This window comes from Salmo trutta, chromosome 22 (assembly GCF_901001165.1).
Source record: "Salmo trutta chromosome 22, fSalTru1.1, whole genome shotgun sequence".
Classification (NCBI taxonomy): Eukaryota; Metazoa; Chordata; class Actinopteri; order Salmoniformes; family Salmonidae; genus Salmo; species Salmo trutta.
In genome coordinates this window covers 1,719,507-1,743,071 of record NC_042978.1, presented here as the reverse complement: position 1 = coordinate 1,743,071, position 23,565 = coordinate 1,719,507, and the positions used below count along the sequence as shown (strand labels likewise).

At 42.2% G+C, this 23,565-nt stretch overlaps 1 protein-coding gene across 4 annotated transcripts in view; it reads right to left on the bottom strand.

Moving 5' to 3' along the window:
- Positions 1 to 23,565, bottom strand: part of ttll7 (tubulin tyrosine ligase-like family, member 7) — a 142,141-nt gene that overhangs the window by 85,602 nt on the left and 32,974 nt on the right. For all 4 annotated transcript variants that reach the window (XM_029706283.1, XM_029706286.1, XM_029706284.1 and 1 more), the window contains one exon: positions 1,549 to 1,670. In XM_029706283.1, coding sequence (XP_029562143.1) covers positions 1,549 to 1,670 — 122 coding nt within the window. The remainder of the gene's footprint in view (positions 1 to 1,548; positions 1,671 to 23,565) is intronic.

Genomic DNA, 23,565 nt, shown 5'->3' with positions numbered 1-23,565 from the left:
CATGGACTCTGCAAGGTATCGAAAGCGTTCCACAGGGATGCTGGCCCATGTTGACTCCAATGCTTCCCACAGTAGTGTTGGCTGGGTGTCCTTTGGGTGGTGGACCATTCTTAATACACACAGAAAACTGTTGTGTGGAAAAACCCAGCAGCGTTGTAGTTGTTGACACAAACCAGTGCGTCTGGCACCTACTACAATACCCCATTCAAATGCACTTAAATATTTTGCCTTGCCCTTTCACCCTCTGAATGGCACACATACACAATCCATGTCTCAAGGCTTAAAAGTCCTTCTTTAACCTGTCTCCTCCCTTTCATCTATACTGATTGAAATGGATTTAACAAGTGACATCAATAAGGGATCATAGCTTTCAATTGGATTTGCCTGGTCAGTCTACGTCATGGAAGAGCAGGTGTTCTTAATGTTTTGTATACTCAGTGTATGCTTGAGTTGTTTGACTATGTCAAGGAAAAAAACATCTAAGAATAACAATAGGGTTCTCAGCTTTGCTGTGAACCCCTAAATATCGGTGAAGTAAGCAAGAATTTCCTTTCTTTTTTGGCATAAGACCTGATTAATTTTCACTTCAAACATTGTTTTTAATAGGCTAAATTGCACACTCTTAACATGTGTTCTTGCAATTTGTAGTCTATGACATTTTAGGTTTAGATATGATAATTTATCACTAAGTAGCTTGGATGTAGTGATCTACTTTTCAAAGTAACTAAAGTAAGTATTACAGTTTAATGGTAGCATTAGCGCAGCTTAACTTCTTTTAGTGTAAAGTAATTGGTACCTTGGTAAACTATATTTTCAGAGTAGCTTCCACAAAACTTGTGCGGTTAGATTGTTGTTCTCGCATCACCTGTTGATGTGCGCACTTGCTGCACGCCTCTCACTCATGTGACTCAGCTGCCTGCTGCACCACTTTCTCAACACACACACACACACACGCCCCCCTCTGGCCCATCCCCTCCACTCACTAACTCACTCAGCAACAGCCTGCCTCACTGCCTGATAGTCAGCAGCAGGTCAGTGAAATATATTTATGCTTTTAAATGCCTTGGTGGCTGAGGTGTAATTTAGAAGGGTCCATGGTATCCAGGGTCCTTTCGACGTCCCCACCCCATTGAAGTCAAAATGTAAAATGTTTAAGGTTAGGTTTAGGTAAGGGTTAAGATTAAGGTAGGGACGTCCCAAGGATCCCAGATAGAACTGAAAAATTTAGAAGTAGCCCAAAAACCCGCAACTAATACATTTTCACCAGTGGCACCGTTATCAAAGTAGCCCAATTTGACGGGAAAACCACAGACATGGAAACCCTCCGATGTTCTCTGAAAAGTGTTCACCTCTATTGCGTTTGAGGCAAAGATGTACTGCATTATTTTCTAATTAATTCCTCAATACGAATTATACTGCACCCTTCCCCCTTTAGAACTTACTTCACAAACAAACATCTTTACTTTAAAGAAAGAAATTCTACCCCACACCATGTGGAAGGTCACAGGCATACCAAAGCAAAGATGTGTCAAACTGTTCCCTACATACCTGGTAGTTCCTGAGATCAGCAATTTTCTCGTGCTGCACAGCCGAGTCGCTCCAGATGAGGTTGGCTGTCTCGTCCTCATCTCTGGTTTTCAGGAAGGCCATTTCATTGATCGCTATCCGAACTGGAAAACATAACATAATTGAATAGTCACTAAGTTAGTCAAGTCATTAACCACTGGTCACACCACATAATTTCAACGTGAATAATTGGGAAATATTTGGTTAAGACGTTGATTCAAAGAGATTACAACCAATGTTCACCCACTCAAAAAGACAGCCAAAAATGTGTTGAATTTCCAATATGTTATCAATATGCTTTCAACCATTTAAAAGCACAGCAAAGTCCAAATGGAATATTTGTACAACAGATTGTGTTATCACTTTAGAGACAAATTACCTGTATTGCAGTTGAGATCACATTAAAAGTACATGGTGCATGTGATCAATGCCGTTCAAGATTCAGCACAGATTATTACAGCAATTGTAAAGACCTCCACAGACCTGCGACGTGCTATCCATGCTATCTTGAACATGCACGCTACACATAAGAAGAAATGTATAGTTACAGTAACCTCTAAATGTGGCCATGGATGTTACTCATTTTAAGGTTTAATGTTACATTAGTTCGTAAAATAGCCTTCATTTTAGGCTATTTAATGTATTACAAAAGTAACATTGAATTGTGTTTGGTGGACAACGCAACCAAATATCAACATTTAAAGGAGATGTATTTACTGCTTGGATAGTTCCATGTGTGCATCTGACTTATTCTGGCTTTAATTCCAGTTTGTCTACAAATTAATAATCAAAATGTTCGTTCACGTCTCCATCTTAACCAAAGATCAAAATAAATCAAAACATTAAATGCACGTTGATGACTTTTTTCTAATCCAATGTATTTTCTACCTAGGTTCCACGTCACAATACGTTGACAAATTACATAAAACAATGTTGATTCAACCAGTTTGTGCCTAGTGAGTAGACATTCATCTCACTAATAATAAGTAGGTTATCTCTATTCATATATATTTTACTTCATTAATCCATCTCAGGCTCTATTTTTGGCTGGTGATAAAGAGGTGCAAGTGTCAAATGCAAGTTAGTTTGCAATTTAATAATGTAAAAACTGGAGCACTGGCATTTTCCACCGCTATTTCCAGGTTCAGCAATTTACGCTGAGGTGGGAGGGGAGGCAATATTTAAGGTGTGTCCTTAAAAACAAGTGAAAAAGTGACAATTTCATGCAGTGCTGAAGGGAGTTTCAAGACCCACCAAAAGCAGGTCTAAACAGTATGGATTAATAGTCTTAACGCATGGATTTTGAGAGCGGAAGTGCACCCTATCTGTCACGGTTGTCGAAAGGAGTAGACCAAAGTGCAGCGTGTGTGTCGTTCCACATTTTATTTATACTGTGAAACTATGCAATACATAAATAAACTGAAGGACAAAAACAACAAACAGTGACAAAACCCAGGAGGAAAAACCCCTACTTAAGTATGATCTCCAATTAGAGACAACGAGGACCAGCTGCCTCTAATTGGAGATCATCCCAAACAAAACCCCAACATAGAAATACAAAACTAAAACCTAAACATAGAAATAGAAAACATAGAAAAAAAAACCTGTCACGCCCTGACCTACTCTACCATAGAAAGATGTTATTTTCTATGGTCAGGACGTGACGGTACCCCCCCAAAGGTGCGGACTCCGACTGCACCTAGACAAAACAACAACAAACCCCCCCACCCCCCAAAAAAAGAAAAAGGGAAAAAAAAGGGGGAGGGCAGGGTGGGTAACTTGTCTATGGCGGCTCTGGTGCAGTACCCAGAACCCTATCATCCAGCGGATCCTCCCACAGAGGAGGCGGCTCCGGTTCGGGGCGTAACCCCCGCTCCGCCCGCTGATCCCTCTGCTTCAGTACCACCGGACCGTGGATCGTCATCGGAGGAACCGGACTGTAGATCATCACCGAAGACTCCGGGCTGCAGGCCGTCGCCGGAGTTTCCGGGCTGCAGGCCGTCGCCGGAGGTTCCGGGCTGCAGGCCGTCGCCGGAGGTTCCGGACTGCAGGCCGTCGCCGGAGGATCCGGGCTGCAGGCCGTCGCTGGAGGTTCCGGGCTGCAGGCCGTCGCCGGAGGTTCCGGGCTGCAGGCCGTCGCCGGAGGTTCAAGGGCTGCAGGCCGTCTCAGGAGGTTCCGGGCTGCAGGCCGTCTCAGGAGGTTCCGGACTGCAGAACGTCGCCGGAAGCTCTGGACTGGGAATGCGCACTGGAGGCCTGATGCATGGGGCTGGCATAGGTGACGCCAGACTAGTAACATGCACCTCAGGGCGAGTACGGGGAGCAGGAACAGGACACCCTGGACTGAGCAGGCGCAATGGAGGCCTGATGCGTGGGAGTGGCACAGGTGGCGCCAGACTGGTGACACGCACCTCAGGGCAAGTGCGAGGAGCAGGCACAGGACATACCAGGCTGGATAGACTCACTGGAGGCCGGGTACGTGGGGCAGGCATAGGATATACTGGGCTGTGGAGGCGCACCGGAGGTCTCAAGCGAATAGCTGGCACAACCCGTCCTGGCTGGATGCTTACTTTCGAGCTGGCACAGGACGAACTGGGCTGTGAATACGCACTGGCGACACAGTGCGCAGCGCCAGCGCAGGATATCCTGGACCGAGAAGGCGAACTGGAGACCAGGAGCGCTGAGCTGGCACCACCCTTCCTGGCTGAATGCTCAATCTAGCACGGCAAATGCAGGGCGCGGGCACAGATCGCACCGGGCTGTGAATGCGCACTGGCGACACAGTGCGCATCACCGCATAACACGGTGCTTGCTTCTTCACTCGCTCCCCATGGTAAGCACGGGGAGTTGGCTCAGGTCTCCACCCTGACTCTGCCAAACTCCCCGTGTGCCCCCCGGGGTGCCTCTCGTGCTTCTGTCGTTGCCGTGCTAGTTCTTCGTAACGTTGCCGTTCTGCTCTCGCTGCCTCCACCTGTTCACATGGGAGGCGATCCCATCCAGCCTGGATCTCCTCCCACGTCCAGGATCCCTTGCCATTCAAAATGTCCTCCATTGTCCACTCCTGATCACGCTGCTTGGTCCCTTGGTGGTGGGTGATTATGTCACGGTTGTCGAAAGGAGTAGACCAAAGTGCAGCGTGTGTGTCGTTCTACATTTTATTTATAATGTGAAACTATACAATACATAAATAAACTGAAGGACAAAAACAACAAACCGTAACGCAGATGTGAAACATACACAACTCAAAATTAATCACCCACAAAACCCAGGAGGAAAAACCCCTACTTAAGTATGATCTCCAATTAGAGACAACGAGGACCAGCTGCCTCTAATTGGAGATCATCCCTAACAAAACCAACATAGAAATACAAAACTAGAACCTAAACATAGAAATAGAAAACATAGAAGAAAAAACCCTGTCACGCCCTGACCTAAATAACATCTTTCTATGGTCAGGACTTGACACTATCCAGCCGCGACGCAAAGTGCCCATCGAACAAGAGATGTACCTTTTGTGCCGGTGAATCTCGTATTTAGAAACATAAAAAGCTATTGGTTTTCCCCCCATTTGGTTTAATTTGATTAAAAACCAAGCATAGCCTACCCTCTCCTTAATCAAGGTTCTGCATCTTCGCATAGGTGCATCTTTTTATTCTGGGCATGCATTAGCTAAGTAGCCTATGAATAAAGGGGTTTTATTCATAGGTTTTTGCCCTCATGCTTTTTCATGATTCACAATTGACATACCTGCAAACTTAATTTCGCTAGTTAAAGTAGGCTATCCATCCAAAGAGCGCCCCTCGTCCGATTACCAAAGACGCTGTCCTCAAAACTATTCAGTGCTCCTATAATGCCATATCAACGGCACATTATTTTTGAGAATGTGCCTTGCACATAGGAAACGATACAATTAAACAGGAGCCTAGTATTTTGTATAGACGTGTGAATGTTATGGGCAAAGATATTTAGGCCTAGGTGTGCACACAGTGCCATAGAACGAGGGATGCGCTTTATGATATCATGATTCTGACCCCATCCTATTTAGAAATATTGTTGTTGTTTTACAAAACAGATTGCTTGTTTTTGTTTCATTTGATTAAAAACCAAGCATAGTCTCCCCTCAAGTTTGGGAGCAGCAAAACAGTGAGCGGACATCCCCTTTTTATCATTATTTTTGCCAGCTCCCATTATTATTTTGCCAATCATGAAATGAGAGATGAGATGATGCCGGTGACCCTCGTATTTAGAAATAAATGTAAGTGGCTTGTGCGAGCCACAGTCATATTTAGAAACATGTAAGTTATTTTCCTGTAACAATTGTTTGTTTTCCATTTAATTTGATTAAAAATCAAACTTATTGCAATGATTCACCGTCCTTGGCTTTATGGTGAGAATGCAATTTAGGAGTCGTCTGCTATTTCTAGATTTTTTAAATGTAACCTTTAACTAGGGGAATCAGTTAAGAACAAATTCTTATTTACAATGACAGCCTACCGGGGAACAGTGGGTTAACTACCTTGTTCGGGGGCAGAACGACAGATTTTCACCTTGTCAGGCCGGGGATTTGATCCAGCAACCTTTCGGTTACCAGCCCAACGCTCTAACCACTAGGCTACCTGTGGTTAGAGAGTTCCTCTGTGGAGATTGGAGAACCTTCCAGAAGGGCAACCATTTCTGCAGCACTCCACCAAGCAAGCCTTTATGGTAGAGTGGCCAGACGAAAGCCACTCCTCAGTAAAAGGCACATGACAGCCCGCTTGGAGTTTGCCAAAAGGCCCCTATTGGACTCTCAGACCATGAGAAACAAGATTCTCTGGTCTGTTGAAATCAAGATTGAACTCTTTGGCCTGAATGCCAAGTGTCACGTCTTGAAGAAACCCGGCACCATCCCTACGGTGAAGCATGGAAGTGGCAGCATCATGCTGTGGGGATGTGTTTCAGAGGCAAAAATGGCTAAAAACCTGTTTTTGCTTTGTCATTATTGGGTATTGTGTGCAGATTGAAGAACATTTTAAATGTAATCAATTTCAGAATGTGGCTGTTACGTAACAGAGAAGTTGGAAAAAGTCAAGGGGTCTGAAATACTTTCTGAATGCACTCTATGTCCTGGAAATCTGTCTTGTATGCCTCGCAAATTCACCAAAGTAGCCTAAAGTTTGCCTCTTCCTCTCTGGTTTTATTTAAATTAAACAACTTTTCCCAGGTCTTTATAGCCTATCGTCTAGTTAGGCTATAACACAGAGAATAATATGTTTTGTGATAACTGCACTGCGATTTACATTTTTTGGAGAAAAAAAATAAAAACGAATATACATACAGTACATACAGTACATACATACAGTGGGGGAAAAAAGTATTTGATCCCCTGCTGATTTTGTACGTTTGCCCACTGACAAAGAAAGGATCAGTCTATACTTTTAATGGCAGGTTTATTTGAACAGTTAGAGACAGAAAAACAACAAAAATATCCAGAAAAACGCATGTCAGAAATGTTATAAATTGATTTGCATTTTAATGAGGGAAATAAGTATTTGACCCCCTCTCAATCAGAAAGATTTCTGGCTCCCAGGTGTCTTTTATACAGGTAACGAGCTGAGATTAGGAGCACACTCTTAAAGGGAGTGCTCCTAACCGCAGCTTGTTACCTTTAAAAAAGACACCTGTCCGCAGAAGCAATCGATCAATCAGATTCCAAGAGCTATCCAAGGATGTCAGGGACAAGATTGTAGACCTACACAAGGCTGGAATGGGCTACAAGACCATCGCCAAGAAGCTTGGTGAGAAGGTGACAACATTTTGTGTGATTATTCGCAAATGGAAGAAAACACAAAATAACTGTCAATATCCCTCAGCCTGGGGCTCCATGAAAATCTCACCTCGTGGAGTTGCCATGATCATGAGAACGGTGAGGAATCAGCCCAGAACTACACGAGAGGATCTTGTCAATGATCTCAAGGCAGCTGGGACCATAGTCACCAAGAAAACAATTGGTAACACACTACGCTGTGAAGGACTGAAATCCTGCAGCGGCCGCAAGGTCCCCCTGCTCAAGAAAGCACATATACATGCCCGTCTGAAGTTTGCCAATGAACATCTGAATGACTCAGAGGACAACTGGTGAAAGTGTTGTGGTCAGATGAGACCAAAATGGAGCTCTTTGGCATCAACTCAACTCGCTGTGTTTGGAGGAGGAGGAATCCTGCTTATGACCCCAAGAACACCATCTCCACCGTCAAACATGGAGGTGGAAACATTATGCTTTGGGGGTGTTTTTCTGCTAAGGGGACAGGACAACTTCACCGCATCAAAGGGACGATGGACGGGGCCATGTACCGTCAAATCTTGGGTGAGAACCTCCTTCCCTCAGCCAGGGCATTGAAAATGGGTCGTGGATGGGTATTCCAGCATGACAATGACCCAAAACACACGGCCAAGGCAACAAAGGAGTGGCTCAAGAAGAAGCACATTAAGGTCCTGGAGTGGCCTAGCCAGTCTCCAGACCTTAATCCCATAGAAAATCTGTGGAGGGAGCTGAAGGTTCGAGTTGCCAAACGTCAGCCTCGAAACCTTAATGACTTGGAGAAGATCTGCAAAGAGGAGTGGGACAAAATCCCTCCTGAGATGTGTGCAAACCTGGTGGCCAACTACAAGAAACATCTGACCTCTGTGATTGCCAAGAAGGGTTTTGCCACCAAGTACTAAGTCATGTTTTGCAGAGGGGTCAAATACTTATTTCCCTCATTAAAATGGAAATCATTTTATAACATTTTTGACATGCATTTTTCTGGATTTTTTGTTGTTGTTTTTCTGTCTCTCACTGTTCAAATAAACCTACTATTAAAATTATAGACTGATAATTTCTTTGTAAGTGGGCAAACGTACAAAATCAGCACGGGATCAAATACTTTTTTCCCCCACCGTACGTACGTACATGCATACATGCATACATACATACATACATACATACATACATACATACATACATACATACATACATGCACACATACATACATACATACATACATACATACATACATACATACATACATACATACATACATACATACATACATACATACATACATACATACAGAACAGAAATATAAATGCAACACGTAGTGTTGGTCAAATGTTTCATGAGATGAAATAAAAGATCACAGAAATGTTCCACACGCACAAAAGCTTATTCCTCTCAAATGTTATGCACAAATTGGTTAATCCATCCACCTGACAGGTGTGGCATATTAAGAAGCTGATTAAACAGCATGATCATTACACAAGTGCACCTTGTGCTGGGGACAATAAAAGGCCACTCTAAAAGTTGCATTTTTGTCACACAACACAATGCCACAGATGTCTCAAGTTTTGAGGGTGCATGCAATTGGCATGGTGATTGCAGGAATGTCTACCAGAGCTGTTGCCAGAGAATTGAGTTCTCTACAATAAGCCACCTCCATTGTCCTTTTAGAGAAACTGCAGACCACATGTAACCACGCCAGCCCAGGACCTCCACATCTGGCTTCTTCACCTGCGGGATCGTCTGACACCAGCCACCCGGATAGCTAATGAAACTGAGGAGTATTTCTGTCTCTAATAAAGCCCTTTTGTGGGGAAAAACTAATTCTGATTGGCTGGGCTTGGCTCCCCAGTGGGTGGATCTGGCTCCCAAGTGGGTGGGCCTATGCCCTCCTAGGCCCACCCATGACTGCGCCCCCTGCCCAGTCATGTGAAATCCATAGATTAGGGACAAATTAATTTATTGACTGATTTCCTTATATGAACTGTAACTCAGTAAAATCTTTAAATTGTTGCATGTTGAATTTATATATTTTTTCTGTATACAGTTTTTCAGTTTTTTTTTTCTTCTTAATGCTAAGGATCCCAATTTCGTTTAAAACATTCACATCCCTAGCATGTACATACATTTGCGTCTTTGCTCAAATGTATATTATTATTGTCACGCTGGTGTAAATGATTTGGAGACAAGTGCAGGAATACATTATCTGGGTATTTAATACACTCAAAACAAACACGCATACAAAACACTGGGATGTACCCAAACAAAAGAGCGAGGGTAAACCTCGGAGAACGACACAGGGTGAGACCCGAAATACACAAAGCACAAAACACGCAGCACAGGCTGAGACAACGCATAGATACTCAGACGACCAAATGGACATGGGAACAATAATCGACAAGACAATGGTGAACAAAGGGCACACTTATACAATTACTAAATCAGGGGAGAATATGGGGACCAGGTGTGCGTAATGACACAGTTCAGTTCCTAGAGGCCGGTGACTGGTGCACGGAATGAGCAACAGTACCGGAGGGATCCGTGACAGTTAGGCCTGACAATATTCCAGAAATGCATGGCTATGACATCTAATCTCCAGGTTGGTTCCTAATTCGGCTTCTTAAATTACACTTTTTACATATTGATCAATGGATTATAATTATTTTGGCTACCAAGCAAAAACTTTGTCAGTAGCCAAGTTTCCATGCAATTAGCGGCAGATTTTCATGCAAATATTCTAAAATCTGCATAAATACATTTTCCCAACAGTGGTGTGTTTCTACCAAACTGACTTGTTTTGGACACATATCAGTGTGTGATGACGTAATGCAAACCAAATAAAAATCTAGAGTTCAATGTGTTTCCATCACATTTTCAACTCTACCGATAGATAGTTTTGTCACAAAAACTATTGGTAAAATACCAAATGTGCCTACTTTGTGCTTGGCATGTGCGCTCTAGCCACCAGCTCGCAGACAGTGCAGGTAGTAGGCTGTGTGGGTAGACTAGAGTCTACATGATTATTATGGATAAGAATATGTTTACTTGTGTTGATGTGCATTGTTCATTTAATATGCTAAATCCTGTAGAAGAATTGTTTACATTCTAAAATGGTGAAAGTCACCCTGTGGAGTTGCAGATGTTATCAAACTCCATCCTTCTTGCTATCATTTTGTAGAAGCATGGTAAGTAAAAGTAATCATAACATATTTGGTATTCAATTCATGATGATATTTTGTACGGATGATCGTTTAATGACATTTATGAATCTTCTTGATAGCCAAATGGATATCTGTTCAGTGCATTTGATCTTGTCATGTTTAGCGATATTATTTACATCCGATTTAATATATAATTCTGCATATTTCTGTGTTTATGAACATGTATACAAATACATTTGTATACATTTCTGTGGCTCAGTTGGTAGAGCATGGTGTTTGCAACGCCAGCATGGTGTGTGTGCAACGCCAGGGTTGTGGGTTCGATTCCGACGGGGGGCCAGTACAATTTTGTTTTAAAAAATGCATGAAATTAAATTAAATGTATGCATTCACTACTGTAAGTCGCTCTGGATAAGAGCGTCTGCTAAATGACTAAAATGTAAAATGTACATGCTGTGTTATTATTGAGAATTAAGCCTAGTATTCAGCTATAAGTCATACTCATTGTTCTTTTCTTTCTATATTTCAGTTTTATGTAACGGCCGTCGTCAGAATTAGACCAAGGTGCAGCGGAGGATGTGTTCATCATTAGAATTTTAATTGAAAAAGAGAACACTTGACAAAAATATACCAAAGAAGACAGCAAAACAGTCCTGTCAGGAAAACACATTAACAGAATACAATCATCCACAAAACCCAAAAGGAAAAACAGGCTACTTATGTGTGACTCCCAATCAGCAACAACGAACTACAGCTGTGCCTGATCGGGAGCCACACACGGCCAAACCAAAGAAACAAACCAACATAGAAAAATAAACATAGAACGCCCACCCAATGTAACACCCTGGCCTAACCAAAATAAAGAACAAAAAACCCATCTCTATGGCCAGGGCGTTACATTTGACTAATTTCAGTCACTATTACTGTACCTACGAAGCGGTGGCAATAAATCATCCTTCAACACTACAGTAGCTGTACCGGGTTTATCTATCCGCTAAGCTAAGAAGGGGACCCTTTTGTGAAAAGTATGCATACGGAACTGGCAGAATACCACCCATGAGACGGATTGTCATGCCAGTAAATGTTGTATATTGTGTTCTGTGATTAAAGGTTAAACTTGTATACTGCCAGTTCTGCAGTCTTAAAACCTCTACAGGATTGGTGGGTCCCCAGCAGGACGGTTGCGCTAACGTAGGCTAATGTGATTAGCATGAGGTTGGAAGTAACAAGAAAATGTCCGAGGACATAGACATATCTGATATTGGCAGAAAGCTTAAATTCTTCTTGATCTAACTGCACTGTCCAATTTATAGTAGCTAATACAGTTAAAGAATACCATGCTATTGTTTGAGTAGAGTGCACAGTTATGAACTTGAAAATGTATTAATAAACAAATTAGGCAGATTTGAGCAGTCATGATACAACATTTTGAACAGAAATGCAATGGTTAATTGGATCAGTCTAAAACTTTGCACATACACTGCTGCCATCTAGTGGCCAGAATCTAAATTGCACCTGGGCTGGAATAATACATTATGGCTTTTCTCTTGCATTTCAAAGATGATGGAACAAAAAAACGCATGTTTTTTTCTTTGTATTATCTTTTACCAGATCTAATGTGTTATATTCTCCTACATTAATTTAACATTTCCACAAACTTCAAAATGTTTCCTTTCAAATGGAATCAAGAATATGCATATCCTTGCTTCAGGTCCTGAGCTACAGGCAGTTAGATTTGGGTATGTCATTTTAGGCGAAAAATTGAAAGGAAAATTGAAAAAAAGGGTCCGATCCTAAAGAAGTTTTAATGAGACTGATAAGTGCATATGATACCAAAAAGCCTACTAAAGTTTCATGGTAAAGACAGTCACCATTTTGTTACAATATGATTTGACAAATTTTAAGATTTTTGCTAAACATTTTAATAAAAAAATATTAAATTCATGTTAGAATATATTTTACAAAACATTTCCAAATACATTTGAAAATATATTGACTAAATATATTTATTCTAGCTAACATTGAACCTGGTTGGTTAGCTACCTGCAGATTCATGCAGGGTAGTAATGTCATGCGTTGGGATTATGGTTCATTGCTTACCTAGCTACATGTCTTAACAAAAGACTCTACTATGCAAGTAACTATTTGGGGTTTGTTTGTAAATTCAGTCTGGCCATCTACTCAGAACACTCTCGTCTGAGTGCCAGAGAGCGCAGAATAACTGATTAATTTATGAACGCTCAACACCCGTTGAATATGACCGATGTCAGTAAACGTCGGCAAAAAAAGCGTAATTAAATTGTTGCAAGCAGCACAGTTAGTCACCAACACTCTGGATAACACGAAAATAGCATAACCAGCTCTGCTAGGGGGAGTAAAATGGTCAGAGTAGGGTGTTCTCTCATTATGTTGCTGGAAGTAGCTAGCAAGATAGCCAATGTTAGCATGGGGGTTTCAAATTATGCTCTTTTCGTATTTGTCACATACACGTGTTTAGCAGATGTTATTGTGGGTGTAGCGAAATGCTTGTATAAAGTTCACTGAAGTTCTTTGAAGGCTGACGTGGTATCGGCAGGTTAATGAGAAGGGTGCTTGAAAGGATGCTCACAACTTTGCAATGTTGGGTTGTATTGGAGAGAGTCTCTGTCTTACATCATTTTTCACACACAGTCTGTGCCTGTATTTAGTTTTCATGCTAGTGAGGGCCGAGAATCCACTCTCACATAGGTACGTGGTTGCAAAGGGCATCAGTGTCTTAACCTGTTGGGGATAGGGGGCAGTATTTACATGGCCGGATAAAACACGTACCCGATTTAATCTGGTTACTACTCCTGCCCAGTAACTAGAATATGCATATAATTATTGGCTTTGGATAGAAAACACCCTAAAGTTTCTAAAACTGTTTGAATGGTGTCTGTGAGTATAACAGAACTCATATGGCAGGCCAAACCCTGATAAGATTGGTTCTAAGTACCGTAATGGAATATTTAGCATTTCTTTTGTCACGAAATGCGCTCACGCGTTACCCTTCGGATAGTGACCTGAACGCACGAACAAACGGAGGTATTTGGATATAACTATGGATTATTTGGAACCAAAACAACATTTGTTGTTGAAGTAGAAGTCCTGGGAGTGCATTCTGACGAAGAACAGCAAAGGTAATCCAATTTTTCTAATAGTAATTCTGAGTTTAGTGAGCCCCAAACTTGGTGGGTGTCAAATTAGCTAGCCTGTGATGGCCGAGCTATGTACTCAGAATATTGCAAAATGTGCTTTCGCCGAAAAGCTATTTTAAAATCGGACATAGCGATTGCATAAAGGAGTTCTGTATCTATAATTCTTAAAATAATTGTTATGTATTTTGTCAACGTTTATCATGAGTAATTTAGTAAATTCACCGGAAGTTTTCGGTGGGTATGCTAGTTCTGAACATCACATGCTAATGTAAAAATCAGTTTTTTGATATAAATATGAACTTGATTGAACAAAGCATGCATGTATTGTATAACATAATGTCCTAGGAGTGTCATCTGATGAAGATCATCAAAGGTTAGTGCTGCATTTAGCTGTGGTTTGGGTTTATGTGACATATATGCTTGCTTGGAAAATGGCTGTGTGATTATTTGTGTCTATGTACTCTCCTAACAGAATCTAATGTTTTGCTTTCGCTGTAAAGCCTTTTGGAAATCGGACAATGTGGTTAGATTAACGAGAGTCTTATCTTTAAAATGGCGTAAGGTCATGTTTGAAAATGTGAAGATTTAAAAAAATATATATAATTACAAATAAACATAACAAATGTGAATCACATTTTTATTTGACGTACCCCCAGTTTGGGAATACATGATGTAGACAAAGAAGGGCTCTCCAATAGTAGTACCAAAACATTCAAAGGCCATATTTTCAAAAGTGAGTTTCCAAGTTTATCAACTTTCAAAGCAAAATTACTTTCCCATTGTTCCTCAACTGTAGTGTATGATATACCATTTTGTAGCTCTGAGTCTCTACTTTTATCCAATGTAAATTCCAAATTTCAAACAGTTACATTTGAAAAATAATGTTTCTCAAAAGCATTGCCACGTGGTTAATTATAAAAACCTGAATTAAAATTATAAGTCTAAAAGTTTAAATGAATCTAATGCACCAGCCTCGCCATACTGACACAAGGATACTAGGGCCGGGCGATATATCATATTACTTAAGATGTACAGTTGAAGTCGGAAGTTTACATACACTTAGGTTGGAGTCATTAAAACTCGTTTTTCAACCACTCCACAAATTCTTTGTTAACTTAAGGTATAGGGGGCAGTATTTTCGATTTTGGATGAAAAGCGTGCCCAGAGTAAACTGCCTAATACTCACGCCCAGAGTCAAATATTTGCATATTATTAGTAGATTTGGATAGAAAACACTCTGAAGTTTCTAAAACTGTTTGAATGATGTCTGTGAGTATAACAGAACTCATTTGGCAGGCAAAAACCTAAGAAAAATCCAACCAGGAAGTGGGAAATCTGATGCTTGTAGTCTTTTCAATTCATTGCCTATCTAACACACAGTGACTTAGGGTTCATTTTGCACTTCCTAAGGCTTCCACTTGATGTCAACAGTCTTTAGATCCTTGTTTCAGGCTTTTGCAGTGAATAGAGAGCGAACAAGAAGGCCGGGAAGTTGGTGACTCAGAAAATGACATGAGTTCATTGGAGCGCGTTCACGTGATGAGGTAGCTGTGTTCCATAACGTTCTTCAAGACATTGGAATCGTCCGGTTGGAAAATTATTGAAGTTTTATGTTAAAAAGGCCCTAAAGATTGATGCTATACAACGTTTGACATGTTTGTACGAACGTAAATATAACTTTTTTTTACTTTTCATCGTGAAATTTTCGGCAAGCTTCCTACATTTGGAGTAGCTTACTGAACGCGCAAACAACAAGGAGGTATTTGGACATAAATTATGGACTTTATTGAACAAAACAACATTTATTGTGGACCTAGGATTCCTGGAAGTGCCTTCTGATGAGATCATCAAAGGTAAGTGAATATTTATAATGCTATTTATGATTTTAGATGACTCCAAAATGGCGGGTATCTGTATTGCCTGATGTATTTTTCTGAGCGCCGTACTCAGATTATTGCAAAGTGTGCTTTCCACGTGAAGCTTTTTTGAAATCTGTCACTAGCGTCCCACGTAGCCCATAGAAGTTAACAAACTACAGTTTTAGCAAGTCAGTTAGGACATCTACTTTGTTTATGACACAAATAATTTTTCCAACAATTGTTTACAGACAGATTATTTCACTGTATCACAATTCCAGTGGGTCAGAAGTTTACATACACTATGTTGACTGTGCATTTAAACAGCTTGGAAAATTACAGAAAATTATGTCATGGCTTTAGAAGCTTCTGATAGGCTAATTGACATAATTTCAGTCAAATGGAGGTGTACCTGTGGGTGTATTTCAAGGCCTACCTTCAAACTCAGTGCCTCTTTGCTTGACATCATGGGAAAATCAAAAGAAATCAGCCAAGACCTTAGAAAAAAATTGTAGACCTCCACAAGTCTGGTTCATCCTTGGGAACAATTTCCAAACGCCTGAAAGTACCATGTTCATCTGTACAAACAATAGTATGCAAGTATAAACACCATGGGACCATTCAGCCATCATACCACTCAGGAAGGAGACGAGTTCCCTCTCCTAGAGATGAACGTACTTTGGTGCAAAAAGTGCAAATCAATCCCAGAACAACAGCAAAGGACCTTGGGAAGATGCTGGAGGAAACTGGTACAAAAGTATCTATATCCACAGTAAAACGAGTCCTATATCGACATAACCTGAAAGGCCGCTCTGCAAGGAAGAAGTCACTGCTCCAAAACTGCCATAAAAAAGCCAGACTACGGTTTGCAACTGCACATGGGGACAAATATCGTACTTTTTGGAGTAATGTCCTCTGGTCTGATGAAACAAAAATAGAACTGTTTGGCCAAAATGACCATCGTTATGTTTGGAGGAAAAATGGGGAGGTTTGCAAGCCGAAGAACACCATCCCAACCGTGAAGCACGGGAGTAGCAGCATCATGTTGTGGGGGTGCTTTGCTGCAGGAGGGACTGGTGCACTTCACAAAAAAGATGGAATCGTTAGGGATGAAAATGATGTTGATATATTGAAGCATCATCTCAATACATCAGTCAGGAAGTTAAAGCTTGGTCGCAAATGGACAATGACCCCAAGCATACTTCCAAAGTGTGGCAACATGGCTTAGGGACAACAAAGTCAAGATATTGGAGCGGCCATCACAAAGCCCTGACCTCAATCCTATAGAAAATGTGTGGGCAGAACTGAAAAAGTGTGTGTGAGCAAGGAGGCCTACAAACCCTACTCAGTTACACCAGCTCTCTCAGGAGGAATGGGCCAAAATTCACCCAACTTATTGTGGGAAGCTTGTGGAAGGCCACCCGAAACGTCTGACCCAAGTTAAACAATTTAAAGGCAATGCAACCAAATACTTATTGAGTGTATGTAAACTTCTGACCCACTGGGAATGTGATGAAAGAAATAAAAGCTGACTATAAATCACTCTCTATTACTATTCTAACATTTCACATTCTTAAACTAAAGTGCTGATCCTAACTGACGTAAGACAGAGAATTTTTACTAGGTTTGAATGTCAGGAATCGTGAAAAACTGAGTGTAAATGTATTTGGCTAAGGTATATGTAAACTTCCGACTTCAACTGTATGTTTTTGTGAGATATTCCAAATGCCTGTATCGCATGACTCAAGGTTTTGTTATTTTTCATTTTTATGAGCGTTTACGTCTGCTTGTTCTCCTGGTGTATTTTTGGTCTCGTCTCTTTCGCTCCTTCTGTTCTGTGTGCAACTTCACATTTACACCAGAAATTATATAATGACGAGATGTTCATGTCTCCACCCTAACAATGGGAGTCGTCCCAAAGGCGGGAAGGCAGGCGACAAGCTTAGGTCAAAATAAGCTCATAGAAATGCTTTGGGCTTATTTTGGACAGATTTTGGCTAGAGTGAAACCCCTCGCTTCGCGTCTTTTCTCTCTGCTTACACACACACGCCAAGCCCCTCCCCCTCACAACTATAAGGATGACCTGTCTGACAAGACGATTCAACTCGCTATTTGCATTTGAGGTTTGGTCCAACACAATTGGTCACATGGACAACGAAACACATTAACCTGTTTGGCCTAGGGGGCAGTATTGAGAATTTTGGAAAAAATATGTGCCCATTTTTAACTGCCGCCTACACCAACTCAGAAGCTAGAATATGCATATTATTGTTCAGGTTTGGATAGAAAACACTCTGAATTTTCTAAAACTGTTTGAATGGTGTCTGTGAGTATAACAGAACTCCTATGGCAGGCAAAAACCTGACAAGGTTTCATGCAGGAAGTACCCTGTCTGACAAGGAGTCGTGCGTCTTGCATCTGTTTATTGAAAAGTAAGGATCTTAGCTGTAACGTGACAATTCCCAGGGCTCCGATAGGCTCTCAGAACCCGGGAAATACCTGAAGGTTTACGAGGCAGCCTCAGGCTGAAACACATTATCGGCTTTGGCAAGTGGCGGCTCAGAGGACCTTTGAATGAGGCGCGTGCACGATTCGCTCCTGAGGAGAAATTGAATTCGGCTGTTTAGGCTCAATGCATATTCCCGGTCGGAATATTATCACTTTTCTACGAGATAAATGGCATAAAAATTGGTTTTAAACAGCGGTTGACATGCTTCGAAGTACGGTAATGGAATATTTAGACATTTTTTGTCACGCCAATGCGCCATGCTCGAGACCGTGATGTAGCATTCTGATAGTGTCTAGAACTCACGAACAAAACGTCGCTGTTTGGATATAACGATGGATTATTTGGGACCAAACCAACATTTTTTATTGAAGTAGAAGTCCTGGCAGTGTATTCTGACGAAGAACAAGCAAGGTATGAACATTTTTCTTATAGGAAATGTGATTTTGGTGGAGGCTGACCTGGGTGTGTGTCTAAATAGCTAGCCCTGTGATGCCGGGCTATGTACTTAGAATATTGCAAAATGTGCTTCATCCGAAAAGCTATTTTAAAATCGGACATATCGAGTGCATAGAGGAGTAATGTATCTATAATTCTTAAAATAATTGTTATGCTTTTTGTGAACGTTTATCGTGAGTAATTTAGCAAATTGTTAGTAAATTCCCCGGAAGTTTGCGGGGGTTATGCTTTTTCTGAACGTCACATGCTAATGTAAAAAGCTGTTTTTTGATATAAATATGAACTTGATTGAACAGACATGCATGTATTGTATAACACAATGTCCTAGGTGTGTCATCTGATGAAGATCATAAAAGGTTAGTGCTGCATTTAGCTGTGGTTTGGGTTTATGTGACATGATATGCTAGCTTGAAAAATGGGTGTCTGATTATTTCTGGCTGGGCACTCTGCTGACATAATCTAATGTTTTGCTTTCGTTGTAAAGCCTTTTTGAAATCGGACAGTGGGGTTAGATTAACGAGATTCTTGTCTTTAAATAGCTGTAAAATAGTCATATGTTTGAGAAATTGAAGTAATAGTATTTCTAACGATTCAAAAATCGCGCCACTGGATATCAGTGGCTGTTACGTAGGTGGGACGAGTTCGTCCCACATGCGCCAGAGAGGTTAAGACATGATTTTACGAGAAGTTAGTGTCTGTTCTGCATGTCTCAACTACTAAAATTGCGTACAGAACAGACACTACTAAAACAGGAGTATCAATGAACATTGGTTCTGGAAAATGAATGCTCAGTTTGTTGCGGTACCACTATAGCAGCATTTCAGCCATAGACTGTCATACTAGTTGTCTAGTCTGTGTTTTATAAAACGTGCAATAAGCATAAAAAATATGCATTTGTATAAGGAATTGGAAACTCGTTCTTATTTTGAGAAATAAGGTAGGCCACTTCATTTCAACATCCGAACAAAGTGGACAGGCTAGCATGCTGTTCAAACAGATGGAGACGGACAGAAGGGTGTGTTCATAACAATTCAACTGTTCTACCTTGTTAGCTAGCAAATAGATCCAAGTTGGATAAACTTGAAATATAAAGACTAGCTGGCTACGTACTAGAACGTGGATGTGTCGAATACAACAGCTGAAATGCTTACTCACAAGCCCTTAACCAACAATGCAGTTCAAGAAATAAGAGTTAATAAAATGTTTACTAAATAAACTGAAGTGAAAAAAATCTATCAAAAAGTAACAAAATAAATGTACATAACAATAGCGAGGCTATATACAGGTGGTACCGGTACTGAGTCAATGTGCGGGGGTACAGGTTAGTCGAGGTAATTTGTAAAGTGACTGTTGTGCCTTCTTCACGACACAATCTGTGTGGGTGGACCATTTTAGTTTGTCAGTGATGTGTACACCGAGGAACTTGAAGCTTTCCACTGATGGATTCTGGGTACTAACTCCTAAACTTGGGATAGGGTAATTATCAGGTATCCTATTGAAATATTGAGTGCTTAGGTTTAGAGGGTCTACACCAGAAGTTAATGGTTATCTGTAGGAAGAAGGTATATAGTGTGTGCAATTAAACTTGGAATGTACTGAGTGTAGGGAAAGCGATCACATGTGGCAGGCATTGATAAGGGGAGAGAGCCATGGATTAGTGATGAAGGGGGTCGAGATCAGGACAGGTCATGTTAAGGGAGAAAGAAAGGTTTATGACCGTATCACTGTTTCCTGCCTAGCAGTAAAGATACAATGTGTAGGAGACTCAGCCAAGGGAAAAAGGTTTAAATATCAGTGCTTGTGTGAACAACGTATTTGTCTAATGCAGCTGTATTGATCCTCTTAAACTTGGTTTCAGCTTTCATAGTGTCCGTCCAGTTTTAACTCTGAGAATTAGAACCTAACACCACCTTCTCCACCGTGGTCCCGTCGATGTGGATAGGGGGGTGCTCCCTCTGCTGTTTCCTGAAGTCCACAATCAGCTCCTTTGTTTTGACGACGTTGGGTGAGAGGTTATTTTCCTGGCACCACACTCCCAGGGCCCTCACCTCCTCCCTGTAGGCTGTCTCGTCATTGTCGGTAATCAGGCCTACTACTGTTGTGTCGTCTGCAAACTTGATGATTGAGTTGGAGGCGTGCGTGGCCGCGCAGTCATGGGTGAACAGGGAATACAGGAAGGGGCTGAGCATGCACCCTTGTGGGGCCCAAGTGTTGAGAATCAGTGAAGAGAAGGTGTTGTTTCCTACCTTCACCACCTGGGGGAGGCCCGTCAGGAAGTCCAGGACCCAGTTGCACAGGGCGGGGTTCAGACCCAGGGCCTCAAGCTTAATGATGAGCTTGGAGTGTACTATGGTGTTGAATGCTGCGCTGTAGTCAATGAACAGCATTCCTACATACTGTAGGTTTTCATCTTGTCCAGATGGAATATGGCAGTGTGCAGTGGGATGGCAATTACATCAGCTGTGGATTTATTGGGGCGGTAAGAAAATTGAAGTGGGTCTAGGGTGTCAGGTAAGGTAGAGGTGATATGATCCTTGACTAGTCTCTCAAAGCACTTCATGATGACAGAAGTGAGTGCTAAGGGCCGATAGTCATTTAGTTCAGTTACCTTAGCATTCTTGGGTACGGGAACAATGGTGAACATCTTGAAGCATGTGGGAACAGCAGACTGGGATTGGGAGAGATTGAATATGTTCGTAACCACTCCAGCCAGCTGGTATGCACATGCTCTGAGGACGCGGCTAGGGATGCCGTCTGGGCCGGTAGCTTTGCGAGGGTTAACACGCTGAAATGTCTTACTCACGTCGGCCACGGAGAAGGAGAGCCCACAGTTCTTGGTAGCGGGCGGCGTCGGTGGCACTGTGTTATCCTCAAAGCGGACTAAGAAGATGTTTATCTTGTCCGGAAGCAAGACGTCAGTGTCCACGACATGGCTGGTTTACCCTTTGTAGTCCGTGATTGTCTGTAGACCCTGCCACATACGTCTCGTGTCTGAGCCGTTGAATTGCGACTCCACTTTATCTCTGTACTGACGTTTTGTCTGTTTGATTGCCTTACCATGATAGTTTGTTGGTGATGTGGACACCAAGGAACTTGAAACTCTCGACCCGCTCCACTTCAGTCCCGTCGATGTTAATTTTCTTAAGGGGCCGATCCTTAAGTTAATTTCCTATAGTCCACGATCAGCTCCTTTGTCTTGCTCACATTGAGAGAGAGGTTGTTGTCCTGGCACCACAATGCCAGGTCTCTGACCTCCTCCCTATAGGCTGTCTCATTGTTGTCGGTGATCAGGTCTACCACTGTTGTGTCGTCAGCAAACTTAATGATGGTGTTGGAGTCGTGCTTGGCCACGCAGTCGTGGGTGAACAGGGAGTACAGGAGGGGACTAAAAACGCACCCCTGAGGGGTACCAGTGTTGAGGAGCAGCGTGGCAGATGTGTTGTTTCCTACCCTTACCACCTGGGGGTGGCCCGTCAGGAAGTCCAGGATCCAATTGCAGAGGGAGGTGTTTAGCCCAGGGTCTTTAGCTTAGTGGGGAGCTTTGTGGGCACGCTGAGCTGTAGTCAATGAACAGCATTCTCACAAAAGGTGCTTTACATTTATTTGTACCTTTATTTAACTAGGCAAGTCAGTTAAAAGCAAATTCTTATTTAAAATGACGGCCTACCCCGGCCAAACCTGGATGACGCTGGGCCAATTGTGCACCGCCCTATGGGACTCCCAATCACGGCCGGATGTGATACAACCTGTTCCTTTTGTCCAGGTGGAAAAGGGCAGTGTGGACTGCGATTGAGATTGCATCATCTGTGGATGTGTTGGGGCGAATTGGAGTGGGTATAGAGTTTCTGGCATGATGGTGTTGATGTGAGCCATGACCAGCCTTTCAAAGCACTTCATGGCTACCGACCTGAGTGCTACGGGGCGGTAATCATTTAGGCAGGTTACCTTCGCTTTCTTGGGCACAGGGACTATGGTGGTCTGTTCGAATCATGTAGGTATTACATAACTCGGCCAGGGAGAGGTTAAAAATGTTAGTAAAGCCACTCTCCAGTTGGTCCGCACATGCTTTGAGTACACGTCCTGGTAATCCATCTGGATTTGTGAATGTTGACTTGTTTAATTAAAGGTCTTGCTCACATCGGCTACGGAGAGCGTTATCACACAGTCATCAGGAACAGCTGGTGTTCTCATTCATGCTTCAGTGTTGCTTGCCTCGAAGCGAGCATAAAAGGCATTTAGCTCATCTGGTAGGCTTGCGTCATTGGGCAGCTCGTGGCTGGGTTTCCCTTTGTAGTCCGTAATAGTTTTCGAGCCCTGCCACATCCGACGATTCAATATTAGTCCTGTATTGACGCTTCGCCTGTTTGATAGTTCGTCTGAGGGCATAGCTGGATTTCTTATAAGCATCCGGATTAGTTTCCTGCTCCTTAAAAGCGGCAGCTCTAGCCTTTAGTTCCGTGCAGATGTTGCCTGTAATCCATTCCTTCTGGTTGGGAAATGTACGTACCGTCACTAGGAACGACGTCGTCGATGCACTTATTGATGAAGACGGTGACTGAGGTGGTATACTCCTCAATGCCATTGGATGAATCCTGGAACATATCCCAGTCTGTGCTAGCAAAACAGTCCTGTAGCGTAGCATCCGAGTCATCTGACCACTTCCATAATGAGCAAGTCATTGGTACCTCCTGTTTTAGTTTTTGCATGTACGCAGGAATCAGGAGGATAGAATTATGGTCAGATTTGTCAAATGGAGGGCGAGGTAGAGCTTTGTATGCTTCTCTGTGTGTTGAGTAAAGGTGGTCTAGAGTTGTTTTTCCTCTGGTTGCACATGTGACACGCTGGTAGAAATGAGGTAAAACGGATTTAAGTTTGCCTGCACTAAAGTCCCCGGCAACTAGGAGCGCCGCTCCTGGATGAGCATTTTCTTGTTTGCTTATGGCCTTATACAGCTCGTTGAGTGCGTTCTTAGTGCCAGCATTGGTTTGTGGTGGTAAATAGACTGCTACGAAGAATATAGATGAAAACTCTCTTGGTAGATAGT